Source organism: Rhinolophus hipposideros (genome assembly GCF_964194185.1).
Source record: "Rhinolophus hipposideros genome assembly, chromosome: 5".
NCBI lineage: Eukaryota > Metazoa > Chordata > Mammalia > Chiroptera > Rhinolophidae > Rhinolophus > Rhinolophus hipposideros.
Genome location: NC_138051.1, coordinates 37,147,847 through 37,169,529, shown reverse-complemented (window position 1 = coordinate 37,169,529; position 21,683 = coordinate 37,147,847). Strand labels below are relative to the sequence as shown.

Below are 21,683 nucleotides of genomic sequence, written 5' to 3'. Positions count from 1 at the left end.
TCTAGCTCTTTTAATATAATGTTACACAGTGAAACTCAGTCGGTTGATGCCTTCTCTACTGTGAGGGTTTTGAAATGAATGTGTTTCCTCTCTCGATAGTTCCTTCAAATACTCTTTTACAAAGCTAGTAGAAGGTGTAGAAAAACAAGAATAATAGCAGCTTTGGGAAAGTAAAATTTTTTTCTCCCCCCCTATATTTCAGTACTTCATGGGATCTGGTTTGGGGTTGGGTGGTAGTTTTCACCTGAAGAGAAAATGGCAGGTCATATGTCCTTCTGTTAACCCTCTGCCGGTTTTGTAAACACTTCCCCAAGTCATTTTCTTACATGCATATGATTTTCTTGGCCCTTGAACAGATTTATATATCAGTAGTCTATAGGTAATAATTCTGCATTATAGTGACTCTTCTCTCCAAGTTATCGATTGAGGGTTAAAGATTTGGCTTTGGGCGAGTTGAGACGACCTCAGGGGAAAAGAGTAGTGCTAAAATGTTCCAAAGAAAGTTTGGTCACTGTCAAACCTTTATGGATCCAACTCAGCTTCCTTAGGTTATGCTTTTAAGGATCAGGCACAGCTGCTTCTGAGTCCTTTACACAGCAATAGTGATGGTAGTGGAGACCACTAATTTCTAGATTGGGATTGGAGTTCTTGGAAAACAGAGAACTGGAATCTCTGTCTCCACCCAAACATACCCCTGGACTTTGACCCTAATTACATTGCTAGTTTATTTGTTACTGGGTGCCATCTCTCAAAAGGAGGAAGCCAAGATGAGGGAATCAAATTGTTCAGAGATGTTCTTTGTTCTTTTCATGTTACAGCTGATTTGTTGTTGTTAGATTTCAAGGATAGCTGATATCTCAAAGCTGAATAATGGTCCTAAATATAGAAAGTGTCTTTTTTCATGGCTGTCAAAGGTTATTCTTGAAAGCAAGACTGAGAATTTAGAGATTTGTTTAGCTATGAGGACTTCAAATAAGGCATGACTATGGTCAGATTCTGTCATCATCATCTGAGTCACATTTTCAGAGTTCACATTTGTGGTTCTGATAAAACATTTAAAAGATAATAAAAGGGAAAACCAGTACATTACTTAGTTGTTACATACTGAGAGAATATATATTTTATGTGAGACAACATATATTTAGAGAAAAAAAAGAAAACTGCATTTTGGGACTCCTAGTGGATGCAGAAACAGAACTATACTATTATAGTTCTTGAAAAGAAATAATTAATGCTTCTTGTGTGCAAAAAATATCTTTTGAGCTTTTGTTCAATTTCCTCTTGGCATTCCTCATTTCTAACCAAAACCAGCATTGCACATTGAATTTTCAAGCCAGAAATGCTAACATGGCAAATTATTTTACAGATATTATTTTTGGATTGGAATTCTTTTTGAATAAATACACTGAAAAGTATCACGGATAAACCTAGCATATCTATTCAGCTGATGAATGGGGTCCAATCTATTGCTCAACCTCAAGTATTCATAGTGAATATTCATGTGATTTTGACTTTTAACCCTTCTGCAAACTATTAACTCATCAGTAATTTGTCTCCATGCTGCTTAAGAAAAACAGTTGTTAAATGGAATATAAATGTCTGTTTTTTGACAGTCAGTTCAACACATATTAATCAGGTAGGTGCTCACTGTGTACGAGGAATTACAGGGCACTTAAAGATCAGTCAGGCAAACACAGAACTGTGGAGTCTAAAGCCTCGCTTCAAATTCTGAGGACTTGCGCATTAATTAGAAACCCGCCAAACCCCGGTTTCCTCATCTATAAAATAGTAGTGAGAATAGTATTCTTTAGGGTTCTTTGAAAGGGTAGATGAGTTAATATATGTGAAGTGCTATACACAGTGTCTGACGCAGAATTCAACCATTGATATAATAATGATAATAACAAGTGACTTAAGAAATTTATTTCCTTATGGGAGGCACAGATTATACATATGAGTGGATAACAGTGGTACAAGCAGCGCAATAGAAGGGCTATAAGCAAAATGCTGTGGTGATTCAGAGAACAGAGAGAAAGCACTTCTAGAAGGAATATCAAGAAAGTACATTTCCACAAGTAAGGGACAAGAGGAGGGAGAGGCAGTGAATGAGGCAGAAGGGGTCAGAGGCCCAGGGGAAAACTGCCATTAGACAGCAGGAGGTGCAAAACTGGTGGCCTGCAGGGCAAATTGGGCTCACTGCTGGGTTTCCTTTAGCCCACATAAGGTTCACCCTCTTTTCTTTTTTTAGCCAACATTTAAAAATTGGGTGAACGGATATAAAAATCCACATGTTTGTTTCTCTTGAAAAATGAGAAAATCTGGCAACATTAGGCCTGAATCCTTGGTTGGCCAACTACAGGACTGAGCTGAGCAGCATCTGCTGCTTTATGTGGAGCACAAACTCTCTAGTTCACTACAGTATCCACACTTCCTACTGTACTGCCAGCCTGGAAGCCTATCGCATGCATTCATGTTACTTGTCTAGTCCCTGCACAGGCCCTCAGAACGTGGTAGAATGCCTGCTTATTGATAGGAGATGTGAAGCATCCAGATTAGCGTGTGGCTCCATTTCTGACCTTACAGCAGCTTGTAGGATGCCGTGCAAGGCAGGATGTAAACACAGAGCAACTTGTGGAGTGACCATGCAGTGGAACAAAAAGTACCACAATATGGGAACGGATCTTACGAAAAGTAGAGAAGGTGTATGCGCGAGGAGCACAGAGAAAGAAAAGATTCTTTGACGAAGGCATGCTGTTTAAAAAATTCCTTTGGAGATTTTGAAATTTTGGGTCAAGAAAACAGTTTCCCAAACAAGTTGAAGCATGCAGACTTTCTGACTAACCCATCTATGGCAACTGTAAGGTGCTAAATTGGTAGGCACATAAGCCCAGGATGCTAAACGTACCTGAGTCAGAATAATTGGTGGGACTCCAGAAACATGACTCAGAGATTAAGTAAGTGTTGGTTGTGAAAGAGGCAGAGAAGAAGCCTCCTTTTCCTTATGAGCTTGCTGATTATGATATTCTCATATAGACACCCTGCCCTGGCTCTTAACTTTATGGCAATATTTTAAAAGCAGATTTGGTTTTACGTATCTGATTTCCTTAGTGTAAAATAAAGCATGTGGTCACATTCAGAGGAAAGAATGGCATATTACTGCTATTGCTGTCACGTGAGTAATATCATGTGGTTGTAGTTTTTACATCTGTTTTTTATTTTCATTTCATCTTAGCAAAGAGAACTAATTGAAGCATTTTTTTTCTTAAGGTCTGTGGTTTAACTGTGCATACCTTTCTGTACCCATCTCCTAACTCTCCAACAAATCAATTAGTTCTTTCCATGTATTGTAAATCCCACCATAAAATTGAGTAAGGTTCCATAATTTAGTACTATAGTTCTTATTTGCAGCTGTATTAAATTCCAGCTTTCTCCAGAAACATCTAAGATATAGGAATTATGTAAGCATTCAGTTTCTTAAATCCTTACCAACTGGATTCAATAATAAATTCTGTTCAGTTTGGCTTTGCAAAAACTGTAATTTATTCATCTCTCATGCAGTCAGTCTTACTAAACCTAGAATTTCAGTTCATGGTTAGATTTTTTTCTTTTCTCATTGGGAGATGGTCTTCAGAAATGGCTCTCATCGACAAGAGGTATTTCTTTGTTCTCAAAGTAAGTCGTTTTATTGAATATAAAGGTCCTCCTTAATTTGATTTATTTTTCTTGCTCTTAAAATACTGATTCACTTGTGCACAATTTGGTAAGACTAACAAAAAATATCAACAAACTTTGAGGAAAATTGTAGTTGTATTTATCTCTTTTTTTGCCAAGAGCGTATATACTATTGCTGACAGCAACAATTAATTGTTTTTTTTTGCCTTTTCCTGTTTCAACATTAGCTAAAAGTGAGGAAATATAAAACATTGTTTGACATGTAATCTAGAAAGATGTTTTATTGTTGAGTTCAGGGATTTGCAGAGTTCTAATAATGGCCATGCCGGCCAGTTGACTTCAAATTACTCAATATACAGATTGAAGACAGGAATCTAGGATTTTTTATGTATGCTAGTCACAAACACAGAAATCTTATTGACCATCTGTTCATTTCCCAAAATTACAGAAGTATGCCACTCGTAATAGCATGGAAATCTGGACTGAGTAATAAACAAGAAGTTACTTTAGAGGTTCTTGCTTCTTATGTTAACCTATCAATCATTCCCAATTAAATCTGGGGAATTCTTGCCACTTGTGTTTTGCAGATTACGTTGGAGTTTGTATTTATACTTCTTTTTCCCCTCCCTATGTTAAACCTCCTGTGTAGTCAAGGTTTCTTTCATTTCATGGCACTATGCCAAGATGATAAAAACAATCTGGCTGAAAGATTTCCCCCCCTATTTTTAGTACTGCCAACCAAATGATCCATCTGGTGATAGGAAATAGGAGTAGCCTTTGGAAAAGTATAGCATTAGCTTGAAAACACAGGGCAGGCTGGCTTTATTTAGGCAGGTTTGTGTTTTTCTTGCCCTTAACTCATGTCTTACTTACATATCAAATAACTTATGAATATATGTGAGTAATTTCCTCTGCATTTGGCTTTTGGGAATGAGTTTACTTTACTTCAAAGACCCCTGTTGGCTCAGTCAACGCTACAGATATTTTTCTAAGGATGAACTTAGAATCCCTTGGCAATCAATTAGTCAAATCAGCAAACATCTATTGACCTCAGGCACAGTTCTCTTTTTGTGGCTCCTTAGATATTCTGTGCATATCATGAGAGCTTTTACTTAACTGAATTTTACTTTTACTGAATAAAAACATTTCTATATGATTCGGAAACAGTGAAACAATATGGATGGTCAGAGAGTCTGCTCAAACATTTCTATCATAGGAATCCAGGTTATCTGCTGTTGATCGTGAAAACAGATAGTACTGGTTGGTATGCTGATGGGACAAATAGAACCTTTCCTGGCACCACAGAGGTTCTTAAATATGTCACCAGGCAATTTTGGCCGGAATCAATGACTACTTTTCTTGCTTCCTCTTAGCCTCTGCTATCGTTACATGCTATCCTTCAGATGTTTGAACTGTATGTTACGCTATCAGAGACTATGACTGAGGAAAAATGTTACATATCCTTAGGTCTAACTATAGAGAATTACAGACTCATAAGCTATTAGAGTTTGAGGAAACTTTATTAGAAGAAATTGAGACCCCAAAAGAGAAAGTGACTTGCTCAAAAGTACACAGCTTGTTACACCAGTAGAACTGGGGTTAAAATCTAACCTTCAGGCCAGTACCTCTTGGATATAGAGAGTCACATTGTCACAGCAGAATAAAAATAGTCTTGGTAGAATAATCATCTTTTTGTTTTCTTTAAAATAAATAATTGACTTTTTCTGCTTATGAAATTAATACATGTTTATTATAGAAAATTCAGGAAATACAAAAACATTTAATAAAAGTGAGATAAAATAATTAAGATTAAATTTTCTTCCAGTCTACTCTGTAAATGCATACACACATACGTACATACATACAGGCATGCATACATACGAGACGTAATCAGACAATGCGATGAATGTTTAAATAAAAAAATTTATTACAGTAAAAGGCACGTTGCCATTAATCCCCCTCAAAATACTCCCTCTTGCTTTGAACACTTATCCCATCTTTCTTATCACTTTCTGAAGCAGTTCTGGCAGTTCTGGCAGTCCTCTTTCAGGAGTGTCATTAATTGTGCTGTCCTGGCTGCCTCGATGTCCTGAATTGATTCAAAATCTTTAACCTTTCATGGTCATTTTGACTTTGGGGAAGAGCCAGAAGTCTCATAATGCCAGATCTGGTGAATAAGGTGAATGAGGACACACCATAATGTTTTTGACAGAAATTACTGTACCAGAAGCGATGTGTGACATTTCTGTTGTGATCGAAACATGGTGAATGTTGCTGCTGAGTGCCATCCAACGGAAGGCAGGGATCTTCAATACAGGAAGCAGCACATCCAACCTTAGTGACAGTGTGTGACACGTTTCATCTTGTTCGTGTTTCATCATCTTGTTCGGTGCAGTCAGTTGGGTGTGAGCTATGGTTGAGAGAATATGTGTGTGTTAAAGTGTGGCATAAATCATCCTCCGTCATGACAATGCTTCGTGTCACACATTGTTTCTGGTATATGGCAATTTCTGTCAAATAAAAACATTATGGTGTGTCCTCATCTACTTATTCACTGGATCTGGTACTGTGTGACTTCTAACTCTTCCCCAAAGTCAAAATGACTCAGGATGTGGAGGCAGCCACGACAGCACAACTAAAGACACTCACAAAAGAGGACTTCCAGAACTGCTTCAGAAAATGGCAAGAACGATGGGATAAATGTGTTTAAAGTAAAAGGGAGTATTTTGAGGGGGATTAATGGCAATGTGTCTTTTACTGTAAAAAATCCTTTTAAACTTAAACATTCCCTATATTGTTTGATCACACCTTGTACATACACACATGCATAATACATACATACATACATACATACATTGATACATACACATATTCATATATAGTATACTAGTTAGAGTTCTGGGAAAGAAACAGAAAAAAACACCCAACTTGGATTTTGAATATAATTAAATGAAGGAACTACTTATAGATAGGATCCAGTAAGGGGTGTTGGGACACCCAGGGACTAGCAACAGAGGGTAGGGGGAAGAAAAAGTGTATTGGAGCTTAGGGAGATCTAGAGCCGTGATCAAAGAATTGGCCATCCAAAGTTGTAATCATTGGGGGCCTGAGCAAAGGATTAACAAACCCTTCCCCTTTCAACATGAGAATTGGAGCTGTAGTTAATTTCCTAACTTTTTCCCCGACAATCTGATGAAAGTTGGAATTTCAACAATGTTAGGAGGCAACCACATATATGCTAAAAATGATCCTGCATTGGGAGAATTATAAAGACCTGATGGGGAAACCATACTTTGGGCTCCCCTAAGTGCATTGATTCTTGTAGCTGGGCATGGCCCTTGCTGGGATCTTGGGTGCTGTACCTATGGGGTCATTTCAAGCAATGATGCTCCTATGGGATATGAAGCTTTTAGCCAGGGTAGTTTCCTTGCCCCTTGTACCTGTACTGTGATGACATGGGTTGCAGCAAAAACTCCTACTGAAGAGAGATACCTGACACTGCCTTGCTGTGGTTCCTGTCCTAAATCCTTCTGAGTAGACTGACTCCAAGTGTGGCCTCTGTCTTTGAGCGTGAATATGCAGATGAATCTCAGAAAACCTTCCTGATGGGCACCTCAGGGATACATCACTGCCAAAACCATAATGCCAAAGCAGGGAGGGGAAGGAGAAAATACCCCGAACTCTCTCCTCCTGCCCTTCAATCTCTTAATACTCCTCACCCCCACTGACTAAACCTAACTACAAGACAAAGGTCAAGCAATGTCTGATTGTGCCCGTTTGTGTCAGGTGCTCACCAGTTTCTCATTCTCATGTTGATGGGCATTTGGCTACATAGCATAAAGCTGCTATGAATATTCATGTGTAAACTTTTAAGTCATACGTTTTCATTTTTCTTGGATAGATTCTTAGGAGTGGAATTGCTGCGTCATAGAATAGACAAATGTTTAACCTTTTAAGAAACTGCCAGTTTTCCACAGTGGTTGTACTATTATATACTTCCCAGCAACCTAAGAGAGTTCCACTTGTTCCACACTTTTCCAAAATTTGTGGTAACAGACTTTTTCATCGGGGCCATTCTAGTGGCTGTGTAGTGATATCTCACTATGATTTTAATTTGCTTTTCCCTGATGACTTAATGATGTTGCGGACTTTTGTATGTGCTTATTTGTCACTCAGACGGCTTCTTTTACGAAGCAGCTGTTCAAGTTTTAGGATTGGGTTGTCTTTTGATTATTTAGTCTTGTTTGTTTTATTAAATTGTGTTAATTCCTTACATACACTGGATTCAAATCTTTTGTCAGACTTATGTGTTATCAGACAATAATTTAGTGGTTACCAGAGGGTAAGGGGGTGGGTGGTGGGTGATGAGGGTAAGGGGGATCAAATATATGGTGATGGAAGGAGAACTGACTCTGGGTGGTGAACACACAATGGGATTTATAGACGATGTAATACAGAATTGTACACCTGAAATCTATGTAAATTTACTAACAGTTGTCACCCCAATAAAATTAACTAAAAAAAAAAAAAGACTTATGTGTTATGATACGTTTCTCTCAGTCTGTGGCTTGTCTATTAGTGGTGGCTGTGGATAAGCAAAATTTGAAAACATTGATGAAGTCTGATTTACAAACTTTTTTCTTTCTGCCTCTTTTCTTTGACTACCCAAAGAGTAAATAAAAAATCATAGTTGTAGATTATTAAAATGATGTCCTTTTTTTCCTTTTGAACAAATGATTTTTGTTTATAAATGAAATCTATTTTGGAAATTTTTCAGATCGCTATGGGCTATAGACTGAATGTTTGTGTTCCCCCAAAATTCATATATTGAAATCTAATCCAAAATGTGATGGTATTTGAGGTGAGCCTTTGGGAGGTGATTAGATCATGAGGGTGGAGCCTTCATGAATGGGATTAGTGCCCTTATAAAAAAGACCCACAGAGCTCCCTCTCCCTTCTGTTGTGTGAGGACACAGCAGGAAGATGGCCATCTAGGAACCAGGAAGCAGGCCTTCACCAGGTACCAGTGCTAATATAATTTCAGGATTATAGTTTGTGTTGAGCTACAGAGTCGGACCAGCCATGGTCCCTGTCTGGGCAGTGACAGTGTGGTAAGTACAAGGAACATGTGGAATGCTGGAGAGAATAATTGCCCTTCCTGGCTATGTCAGGGAATAATTTATAGTGGAAATATGTTTGTGCTGGGCTCAAAAAGAGTAGGAGTCTCCATGATGAGTTGGAGGGAGGCCTGGGGTGGGGGAGAACTAGCTGTAGAGAATATTGCTGAGGCTTTGGGTCTGAGATGCAAGCAATGGGAGATGAGATAGGCAGGGCCAGGCCACAAAACAGTGAGGACTCTGCACCTTGCTCTGCATCTTCTCTGCAAAGGGTGGAATGGATGGGGAGATGGGTCACACCAAGCCCAGTTAAGAGGCTCAAGTAGTGGCTCAAGTCGGCAGTCCTCAGATTCTCAAGTAGTAGTGCTTCAGTTTGTTAGTCCTTGGTCCTGCCCTACTGAATCAGAATCTCTGGGGTGGAGGTGGCCCTTTGAGTGTTTTCCCAGGCTCTGCAGGTAAGTCCACAGCACACTGGGGTTTGAAAACTACAGATTCAAGTGAGCGAGACAGAAGGGCCATGATTAAAGAGGTATTAGAAAGTAAATGGTGACTATTCTTGATGACCAAATGTATATAAGGAATAAGGATGTGGGAGGATTGTGCCTTGAGCAACTTCAAAAATGTCATCAAGGCCAGTCACCTACATGGCAACACAGGGTAGGAGATCCCTGGGGGAAAATATAGGAAGTTTGGTTATAGCTATAAGACTGGCTTACTGTCAAGGAATACTCATTTGTATCACCTAGAAATAATATTAACTTTGGGAGAATAGGGTTCTGTGAATTCAAATATTGCTGGTAATATAAAATACTTTCATTAAATAATATTCAAAGGACATATTCATCTCACATTTGCTAGGCACTAAGATTTGTTATATGCTTACTATACTGTGATGACATTTAGGTGAGCTATTATTTTATTATTATTATTATCATTTTGAAGATGATGAAACTGAAGCTCAGAGAAGTTAATTGATTTCCCTAAGGTCATCTTCGGAACCAGAGAGAGCCAGAATTCAAAACTCTTGACTCGCCAAGTTCAGTCCTTTTTTCACTGTTACAGAGCTTTCATAACATGGAAGGGAAGGAGGTTTTATTATTATTATTTGTATATGATGAACTTGAAGTCCAGAGAAAGTGTGATTTGGCCTAGATTTTAAGTACACTTTAAGCTGATAAGTACACTAGAGCCCAGGCCACTGTTCTTTCACTCTAACTTCCTGCTTTCCATATGATTGAGTTTATTTCCCGCCATGTTTTATGTACAATTGGACATTTCGCTTCTAAAATAGGAAGAGTTTAGAGAATTATAAATATAATTTTTAAGGGAACAAGTATTGTTTGAGAAACAAAGTCAACCTTCAAGACTCAGTTCCTTTAGAGCAGCCTGTGATGGTACATTTTCAGTCTGTGCATGCATTTTTTTTTTTCTAAATTAGATGCCTGACCTTAATAGTGGTGATAGAAATATGGAAAAAACTCCGGGAGAAAAGGTACTTCGGAACACCAAAGAGGAACGGGATCAGCAAAATCGACTGAGAGAGATAGATGAAAAGCTGAGAAAGATGAAGGAAAATATGGTAAGTCTTTTTTAAAAATTTAATCCTGTTGTCTTGGGTGATCTTCATGCCTCATGAACTTTTAACCAGTATGTCTCTTTTGTTGCCATATCTACCTAATGAGAGTCAGGCAATGGATATAAAGGGAATAAATGCATTGTGCATTTATAATTCTCTTTATAATTCATTTTTACTTACTTTTCATGGGAATTATATTCAGGGAGACCTCTATTTTTATTTTCTGAGGGATTTTTTTCTTCTTGAGTCTATTGAATGGAGAAGAAGTAGGAATGGTTAGGAAGTGGAAAGGGACTTTTGGTCAATAGATCTGGTGGTGGTGATGGGGCATTTCAAACTTGATGGTATGACTGATTTTGAACACTGGTGGCACTTTTCACCCTGCACCTACCAATGCAAGTTAGGCAAAGCCTATCATTCTCCATAATTCAGTTTTCCTGATTTCTAATCATTTGTCCTATGCCTTGGACATGTATCTGTTCTTTTCTACCATGTCTCCATCATTATTTAATTTTTTGATTCAAAAAATTAAAGTCTCACGTTTTATTCCAGTGTCATATGAAGGTTGGCTAGACTTAAAGAGATATAATAAATATCAAGAGTTGGTTGGTATTTAAGTAGAAAAGAATAATACATAAGTTGAAAAGAGCAATTATTGTATACCTACTATGTGCCAGGTACTGGTCCAGCTACATTACAATTTATTAGCTCATTTAATCTTTATAACCAATCTAAGAGGTAAACACTACTATCCTCATTTTATAGATGAGGAGGCACAGAGAGGTTGAGTAATTGCCTTAAGGTTATATAGCTAGAAAGTGGAAGAGATAGGGTTCAAATAGTTAGCTTTTAACAACTGAGCTATACTGCCTTTCTGGTACTTATTTATTTTTCCTTTTCATGATTGATATTGTTTTTTTTTTTTTTTTTTAATTAATTTTATGGGGGTGACAATTGTTAGTAAATTTACATAGATTTCAGGTGTACAATTCTGTATTACATCATCTATAAATCCCATTGTGTGTTCACCACCCAGAGTCAGTTCTCCTTCCATCACCATATATTTGATCCCCTTTACCCTCATCACCCACCCCCCACCCCCTTACACTCTGGTAACCACTAAATTATTGTCTGTGTCTATGAGTTTTTGTTTCTCATTTGTTTGTCTTGTTCTTTTTGGTTTATATACCACATATCAGTGAAATCATAGGGTTCTCTGCTTTTTCTGTCTGACTTGTTTCACTTAGCATTATTCTCTCGAGATCCATCCATGTTGTCACAAATGTTCCTATATCATCTTTCCTTAACGCCGAATAGTATTCCATTGTGTATATGTACCACAACTTCTTTATCCATTCATCTATCGAAGGACATTTTGGTTGTTTCCATGTCTTGGCCACCGTAAACAAAGCTGCAATGAACATTGGCGTACACGTGTCACTATAGAGAAATGCTTTTATATTTTTGGGGTAGATACCCAGGAGAGCGATTGCTGGGTCATATGGTAATTCTATTCGTAATTTCTTGAGGAACCTCCACACTGCCTTCCATAGCGGCTGCACCAGTCTGCATTCCCACCAACAGTGTATGAGAGTTCCTTTTTCTCCACAGCCTCTCCAACACTTGTTACTATTTGTTTTGTTGATGAAAGCCATTCTGACTGGGGTGAGGTGATATCTCATTGTGGTTTTCATTTGCATTTCTCTGATGATTAGCGATGTTGAGCATTTTTTCATATGTCTATTTGCCATTTGTATATCCTCTTTGGAGAAATGTCTCTTCAGGTCCTCTGTCCATTTTTCAATTGGGTTGTTTGTTTTTTTGTTGTTGAGTGTCATGAGTTCCTTGTATATTTTGGATATTAGCCCCTTATCAGAGGAACTGTTTGCGAAAATCTTCTCCCATTCAGTTGGTTGCCTCATTATTTTGTCAATAGTTTCTTTTGCTGTGCAGAAGCTTTTCAGTTTCATATAATCCCATTTGTTTATTTTAGTTTTTACTTCCATTGCCTTTGGAGTCAAATTCATAAAATGCTCTTTGAACCCAAGGTCCATAAGTTTAGTACCTATGTTTTCTTCAATGCAGTTTATTGTGTCAGGTCTTATGCTTAAGTCTTTGATCCATTTTGAATTAATTTTGGTACATGGTGACAGATAGCAGTCCAGTTTCATTCTTTTGCACGTAGCTATCCAATTCTGCCAGCACCATTTATTGAAGAGGCTGTCTTTCGTCCATTGTATGTTTTTAGCTTCTTTGTCAAAAATTATCTGTCCATATTTATGTGGTTTTATTTCTGGGTTCTCAATTCTATTCCATTGGTCTATGTGTCTGTTTTTTCGCCAATACCAAGCTGTTTTGATTATTGTAGCCCTGTAGTACAAGGAAAAATCAGGGAGTGTGATACCTCCAGTATTGTTCTTTTTTTTTAATATTGCTTTGGCTATTCGGGGTCTTTTGTGGTTCCAAACAAATCTGATGATTTTTTGTTCTATTTCTTTAAAAAATGCCATTGGGATTTTAATGGGGATTGCATTAAATCTGTATATGGCTTTGGGTAATATGGCCATTTTAACTATGTTGATTCTTCCAATCCATGAGCACGGAATGTCTTTCCATTTCTTTGTGTCTTCTTCAATTTCTTTCAAAAATGTCTTATAGTTTTCAGCATATAGGTCCTTCACATCCTTGGTTAAGTTTATTCCTAGGTATTTTATTCTTTTTGCTGCAATTGCAAAAGGAATTGTTTTTTCTATCTCTTTTTCTGAGATTTCGTTGTTGGTATATAGGAAAGCAATGGACTTTTGTACGTTGATTTTGTAGCCAGCAACTTTACTATATTCATTGATTGTTTCTAATAGCTTTTTGGTGGAGTCTTTAGGGTTTTCTATGTATAGCATCATGTCATCTGCAAAGAGTGACAATTTAACTTCTTCATTCCCAATTTGGATGCCTTTTATTTCTTTCTCTTGCCTGATAGCTCTGGCGAGGACTTCCAACACTATGTTGAAAAGCAGAGGTGATAGGGGACAACCTTGTCGTGTTCCTGAACGTAGAGCAAAGGGCTTCAGCTTTTCACCATTAATTATGAGGTTAGCTGAGGGCTTGTCGTATATGGCCTTTATTATGTTGAGGTATTTTCCTTCTATACCAATTTTAGTAAGTATTTTAATCATAAATGGATGTTGTATCTTATCAAATGCTTTTTCTGCATCAATTGATAGAATCATATGATTTTTGTCCTTTATTTTGTTTATGTGATGTATCACATTGATGGATTTGCGAATGTTGAACCATCCTTGTGCCCCGGGGATGAACCCCACTTGGTCGTGATGAATAATCTTTTTAATGCATTGTTGTATTCGATTTGCTAGAATTTTGTTTATGATTTTAGCATCTGTATTCATCAGAGATATAGGTCTGTAGTTTTCTTTTTTTGTGTTGTCCTTACCAGGTTTTGGTATCAGGGTAATGTTGGCCTCATAAAATGAGTTAGGGAGTACTGACTCTTCTTCAATTTTTTGGAAGAGTTTGAGCAGGATTGGTATTAGATCCTCTTTGAAGGTTTGGTAGAATTCACTGGTGAAGCCATCTGGTCCAGGACTTTTGATTTTGGGAAGGTTTTTGATGACTGATTCAATTTCCTTACTGGTGATCGGCCTGTTAAGATTTTCCAGTTCTTCATGATTCAGCCTTGGAAGGCTATATGTTTCTAAGAACTTGTCCATTTCTTCTAAGTTATTAAATTTGGTGGCATATAGTCCTTCATAGTATTCTTGGATAATCCTTTGTATTTCTGTGGTGTCCGTGATAACTTCCCCTTTTTCATTTCTGATTTTGTTAATTAGTGTCTTCTCTCTTTTTATCTTAGTGAGTCTAGCCAAGGGTTTGTCGATTTTGTTAATCTTTTCAAAGAACCAGCTTTTTGTCACATTAATTTTTTCTATTGTCTTTTTGTTCTCTATTTCATTTAGTTCTGCTCTGATTTTTGTTATTTCCTTTCTTCTGCTGACCTTGGGTTTCGCTTGTTCTTCTTTTTCTAGTTTTTTAAGGTGTAACATGAGGTTATTTATTTGGGATTTTTCTTGTTTCTTGAGATGGGCCTGTAATGATATAAATTTCCCTCTTAAAACTGCTTTCGCGGCATCCCAAAAATTTTGGTAGGATGTATTTTCATTGTCATTTGTTTCTATGTATCTTTTGAGCTCTCCTCTAATTTCTTCTTTGACCCAGTCGTTCTTTAAAAGTATGTTGTTTAATCTCCATGTATTTGTGTTTTTTCCTGCTTTCTTTTTGCAGTTGATATCCAATTTCAAAGCTTTGTGATCAGAGAATATGCTTGGTATGATTTCAATCTTCTTAAATTTGCTGAGGCTGATTTTGTGTCCCAATATATGGTCTATCCTTGAGAATGTTCCATGTACACTAGAAAAGAATGTATAGTCTGATGTTTTAGGATGAAGTGCTCTATATATGTCAATTATGTCCAATTCCTCTAATGTGTCATTTAGGGCTGCGATTTCGTTATTTATCTTCTGTTTGGATGATCTATCCATAGCTGTCAATGATGTATTTAAGTCCCCTAGTATAATTGTGTTTTGGTCAATTTCTCCCTTTAGTTCTGTTAGTAGTTGCTTGGTATATTTCGGTGCTCCCTGATTGGGGGCATAAATATTGATGACTGTTATGTCTTCTTGTTGTATAGTCCCCTTTACTATTATGAAATGTCCATCTTTGTCTCTTGTTATCTTTTTCACCCTGAAGTCTGTTTCATCGGAAATCATTATGGCTACACCTGATTTTTTCTGGGTACCATTTGCTTGGAGTGTCAATTTCCACCCTTTCACTTTGAGTCTATGCTTGTCCTTGTAGCTGAGATGTGTCTCTTGTAGGCAGCATATGGTTGGGTTTAGTTTTTTGATCCAATCTGCTACTCTGTGTCTCTTTATTGGTGAGTTCAGTCCATTTACATTCAGGGTGATTATTGATATGTGAGGATTTCCTGTCATTCTGTCTTTAGTTTTCTGGTAAGGCTGTGTCTCCATTGTTTCTTTGCCTTTTTGTTGTTGTCTGTTATTTCTGTGTGGTGGTATTCTATGATGTTTCCCTTGTTTCTTCTTTTATTACAGTATATATTTCAGATTTGGATGTTTTTTGAGTGGTTACCCTTGAGTTTATATAAAAGAAAGTTTGATATTTAGAGTATTCCAGTTTCTTCAGTACGCTTACTTTCTCTATTCCCATATACCAGTTCAGGCCATTACGCTCCCCCTTTTTATGTTTCGGTTGCCACAAGTTGTCCCTGTTGATGGTGGTCTAATAGCCTCCTTTAGTATTTCTTGTAGTGCAGGTCGTGTATTAGAAAATTCCCTCAGCTTCTGTATGTCTGGAAAGGTCTTTATTCCTCCTTCATATCTAAAGGAGATCTTTGCTGGATATATTATTCTTGGCTCATGATTTCTCTCTTTCAATAGTTTGAATATTTGGTTCCATTCCCTCCTAGCTTGTAGAGTTTCTGCTGAAAAATCTGATGATAATCTAATGGGCTTTCCTTTGTAAGTTACCGTCTTCTTTTCCCTGGCTGCCTTGAGGATTCTTTCTTTATCATTGATTTTAGACAGCTTCAATACAATGTGCCTTGGTGAAGGCCTGTTGGGATTGAGGTAATTAGGTGTTCTATTTGCTTCTTGGATTCGAGGATCCAGTTCTGTCCACAAGTTTGGGAAGTTCTCATCGACGATTTGTTTGAATATATTCTCTGTTCCCTTCCCTCTTTCTTCTCCTTCTGGTATGCCCATTATTCTTATATTGCTCTTTCTGATGGAGTCAGAAAGTTCTTGTAGAGTTCTTTCATTTCTTTTAAGTCTCAAGTCTCTTTCTTCTTCCCTCTGTGTAAATTCCAGGTTCCTATCTTCGATGTCACTAATTCTTTCCTCCATCTGGTCAACTCTACTACCTAAGCTGGATATTTTATTGTTAATTTCTTCTATTGAGTTCTTAATCTCCAGAAATTCTATTTGGTTCTTTTTCAAGATTTCAATCTCTTTTGTAAAATGCTCATGGTGTTCTTTGATTGTGTTTCTGAGTTCATTAAACTGCCTTTCTGTGTTTTCTTGCATCTCGTTCAGTTTTTTCAGAATTGCGATCTTGAATTCTCTGTCATTTAAATCACAAAGGTCCATATCTCTAAGTTCCTTTTCTGGAGACTTTTCACTTTCTTTCTGAGCTATCTTGTTGCCTTGGTTATTCATGGCAATCACTGATTTACTATTTCTCTTCCTAGACATCTACAGGAGTGTCTTCTGCAACAGGTTGATAGGTATGCGAAGAGCTTTTGGAGTTCCAAAGCTCTTTCTGCACCAGATTCAGAGCCCGTTTGTTTCAGCAGTTCTGTTTACTCCTGCAGGGATCCGCCCAGATAGGTGGGGCCAGGGGCGGGGTGAGTTGTGAGAGGTGGCCCAGAGCAATGGCGGCGACCACCACCACAGCCAGTCCTGCTTCCACAGCTCCCTCCCCTTTGCCGGAACTAGTTGAGCTGCGAATCTGTGTCTGCGGTCCACAGTTCTCAGAGCAGCAAATATTCTGTCCTTTGATCCGACACTGCTACTTTATCGCTTCTAGCACCGGGCAGGTGGGGGCGGGGCGAGCTCTGGGAGGGTAGGGAGGGGGCGTGCCTAAGGCTTCCGTTCTCCGCTAGGCAGTGAGGGCTTAAACCACCGATTTCAGCCCTCTTCCCTCAGTCTTTGCTCCGAGGTCTGCCGTGAGCGAGCGTTGTGTTCAGCGGTTTTGTATGCTGCCCCCTCAGCCCTGTGGGCCGTAAGCGGAGCCCTAGCAGTCCGAGTCCTTCCCTCTCCCGCAGTTGCGGAAGATCCGGGCGCAGTGGGCTCCGAGCACTGAGCTAGGTCTGTGTCCTGCGCCCGCGCGGCTCCGTCTCCGCACTTCTCCTCTCCCTCCTCCCCCGCTCGCGCGATTCACCCACCTGGAGGTGAATTCAGTAGTCGGCCTCTTCGTCTTGCCTGTCTGCTGTGCAAGGAGTCCTTTGTGGAGTTATTGTTGTCCCATTCGTTGTAAATTCCAGGGGAGCGTTACAGAGCCTCACCTCACGCCGCCATTTTTTTTCGTCTCCCGATATTGTTTTTTGATAACAAAAGTATGATAAGTTTGTTACAACCAGTAATGTTTATGGGCAAAATGTTTGAAATCCCTCATATAAGAAATAATTTCACAGTTTGGTGTTTTATAGTTAATACTTTCAGGAACTAGTATCTGGTTGATAAAGGCAGGTGTGTGTTGATCTGTACTGTTTTTATGTTTCAATTGCTTAGTATTTCATAATATCCTATAAGTCGTATTTGTACTGTGTGTGCTTTTGAGGGAAGATACTGTGTCTGTCTCAAGCTCTGTAAAGCCCATTGTAAAGCCTCACAAACCTCTAGGCACTACGCAGATTGGGAATCTGGAGACTTGAGTCCTTTTTTTCTGCATTGTCAGTAGCTCTGTTACCTTGAATAAGTCACTTAGTCACTTAGAGACTTGGTTTTGTTACTTTAAAATCAAAGGAGTAGGTCTAGATGACCTTGTGCTTTGGTGTGTGGTTCTTGGCATACTTACTTTTGGTGAGAAATGTTATTTATAGTATCTAAAGCTCCATTTGTGTGCTTCCTAAATATTTAGCATTAATTGGTTTAAGTCTTCTAAACAACAAAATAAACGAACGAAGAAAACAGGCACAGACTCATAGATGCAGAGAACAAACTGATGGTTGCCAAAGGGAGGGCGTTTAGACTGGGTGAAAAAGGTGAAGGGAATTAAGAAACACAAAATGGTAGTTACAAAATAGCCACAGGGATGTAAAGTGCAGCATAGAGAATATAGTCAATAATGTTGCAAAAACTATGCATAGTGCCAGGTGGGCGCTAGACTGATCCAGGGGAAATCACTGCCTAAATTATGTGACTGTCTAACCATTATGCTGTACACCTGAAATTAATATAAAATAGTATTGAATGTCAGTGTAACTTTAAAAAATAGATATACAATTAAAAAAATCTCTTATTGAAAGTTGCTTTTGGAAGTAAGACTTTTTTAGGAGAATATGAGATTGTCATATATAAGTTAGCCTGCCACCTGCAGACCAGAGAATATGATTTCTGAATGATAGCAGTCCACCAAAATGGAGAAAATGGATTGTCAGTTGAGGTGGGGATGAGATAGGTTGGGTGAATGCAGTGGAAAATCAAGGAGTCAAGGTAATTGGTGGTACCTATGAGACCATAACTAAAATAAGAAAGAAACAAATGTAATGTGTATACTCAGATATCACCTGGGACCACTTTATCTTTCTTCAATATGGTTTCATAACTTATTATATATTTATATATATATATATATATATATATATACATATATACATGTATACATGTGTATATATATATATACATATATACATATACACACATAATAGAGTGCCATACTGTTATCAAAAGAATGAGATAGATCTATATATCTTGGAAAGATGTCTGTGATATAGTATTTAGGAAAAAGAGCCTGTTGCAAAAGACAATGATCAGTATGATTCCATTTTTATTAATAATCTGGAACAATATATACCAAATACTAACAGTGATTGTTTTTAGTGGGGATAGGCTGGATAGGAAGGTGAAAAGGGGAATTCACTTTTTATAACGTAAACTATTTAAAAGGAAAAGTGTGTTGGCATTATGGGTGATTGTTACATTATTTCTCATACTTATCTCTATAACCCAACTTTCCATTATATATGTGTGTTACATTGATAAACAGAATTAATGTTTAAAAATATGGAAAGCATTGATGCATACAAAAGATCATTATTTGTTGTTTCTCAATAAGTGGCCTTTATGCATTTAGAAAAATAGAGTGAGTCATCACAAGGAGTAATGTTCTACCTTACCAGTGATTGAAATTCATAGTCAACCCCCCTTTACCCACTATGTACTCATCAGGCCAGGAAAAATAATGATAAATATGACATAATTATATGGTAGTGGGAGTGGTGTAGAGGTGGAGACAGCAATATTTAAACATCAGTGACTTTTTAAATTGGTTATTTTCCCCCGTGAAAGTAATTGATCAATTATTATAAAACTATAAACAATGTTATAGCTGTTGCTATAACATTTTGACCTATAATATTCCACTTTTAGGAATATTTCCAAAGAAATAACACTCAAGGAAAACCAAACTAAACCAAACAAGAAACAATTTAAATGCTCTCAACCTTAATAATTTATACAGTCTTAACCCATTTAATATCATGGTAAGAAATAAAAATAACAGTATATGAATTTGTCAATAAAGGACTTTTAGTTGGAAATGGGTGACATAAAATATAAAACTAAAATTCTGGATAGATTTTAAGTAAACTAAAACTGTGTAATGCATATGTGTATATATATGTATTGACAAAAATCTGAAGGGAAGTAGAATATATGTTAATAATTTAGTTTTATTATTTTCCAGTTTCTATTATTTATATACTTTTAATCCTTTAATATAGTGATGGACTTTTTGAGTAAGTTAAATAAATAGTAACACTAATTAATGTTTAGTCTAATTTTTCTGAGATATTGAGTGTTCCGTTGTGAATATAAGACTAAGGATTTTTTTTTTTTTTTAATAAAGAACATCTTTAATTTCTAGGATTAGGTACAATCCCTTTAATGATGTTGAATAATAATGCTAGCTTTCACAAATCAGAAGATTTCAATTTTAGTTTTCGTATTTTCCAAGAAAGAATCATCAATCTGTTGTCATCTCATTGATTCCTTTAATGATAAAATATTCTCAAAGATGTTTTGTTAGTATTGTTAGGAAAAGCTTTCCATGGTTCCAATCATTCTAAATACATTGACCATACTTTTTAGGTCTTTATTGTGTCTCGTGTTGATTCTCAGTTTGAACTTCATTCATTTTTTGCATCACTTGAAGTCTCTACTATTTCTTTCTGCATTCTTTCTCATTTCAGTTTCCTGGAAACCACTGAGCTTGGCCTTGTTTGGTGAACTGCATTATCATTATGGCATCAAAATGTTTAGCACTCTAAGCCTTGTTGCTGAGCATTGTGGATAAGAATGTGGTTCACAAAAGATGATAAGGCCTTGTGTTCTTGTTCTCATTTTGACATGCTATTGCCATTTAACCTAGTATGAGAATACATGGACCCCAAGCAGAAGACTGGAGGGTTTCTTCTGCTTAGTGAATGGATAGAGGGTCTACCTTCAATTGTTAAATGTGCCATAGAATCGGAATTATAGAATGTGAAAGCTGAAGGGATCTTAGACGTCACGCGGGCCAGTTCCATGGGTTAGAAACCAGTTTTGAATGGCTAAATAACTTTTCAAAGACTGACAATTAGTGATAGACTTGGGCAAATCCCCAATTCTTTTGACACTTCAATCTGTGAACTTTTCATTAAATACAACCTTTTTAAGTTATACTTGTATAGTTCAGCTAATTTGCAGCTAAGATTTGGGGCTACCCATAAACATTCTAAAACCTTTAAGCTGTTACCAACTGTTTATCCATCTTTTCCAAATTCAACAGAACTCCAAACAAGCCTGACATGTTTGTAGTTAAACTGGAAGATTAACTAGTGTGCTTTAATATTTGTATATTAACTTAGACCTGAGTTGGAAAAGTGGTTATATTCTCTCTTTGGTGTCATTGTCCAGAACTGTAGAAATTACTTAATCTTCTTTTTTTCATTTGTAACATCTTTTAGGAAGATCTATAAGATAACACTGACACATAAAATTTGTATTTTTATAGAGTGTACAACCTTTGTTTTTCTTCTGTAAGTAATGACATGTATATGCAATAATGATGCAAAATATTTGGTTGTAAAATATTGAGAGTGGAATTTGTACATTGACAGTTAAACAAACCTGAAAGATTTGTTCTTATAAACATAGGTAAAGAAACACATTTTGAAACAAGCAGCACATACAATTTTCAGAAGCAGTTATATGTATATTTCTACATCACTTGATGCAGAAATCTTGACCAAACTTCTTGCAAATGAATAATATCATTTAATGGTTGAGAAACAGCATATAGCAGTTACAGGCATATGGGTGTTCTGAAATTATTTTGGAATGAATAAATGAGCCAGTAATTTTTTAACATTTATCATCTATAATGTATTTGAATATAGCATAGTATAGATTGAGAAGAAAATTAGCTGTAGTGCTTTGGGAATAAGATACTAATTGAATGTTTTTCATTGACTTATTTTGTTTCAACTATGATTTTTAATCCCTGTATAAAATAAATTTCAGTTT

At 37.1% G+C, this 21,683-nt stretch overlaps 1 protein-coding gene across 1 annotated transcript in view; it reads left to right on the top strand.

The window, feature by feature from the left end:
• The window catches only part of FSIP1 (fibrous sheath interacting protein 1), a 172,823-nt gene that overhangs the window by 51,307 nt on the left and 99,833 nt on the right, over nucleotides 1-21,683 (top strand). Inside the window, exon 10 of the mRNA XM_081049822.1 lies at nucleotides 10,228-10,368. Within this exon, the coding sequence (XP_080905948.1) occupies nucleotides 10,228-10,368 (141 nt within the window). The remainder of the gene's footprint in view (nucleotides 1-10,227; nucleotides 10,369-21,683) is intronic.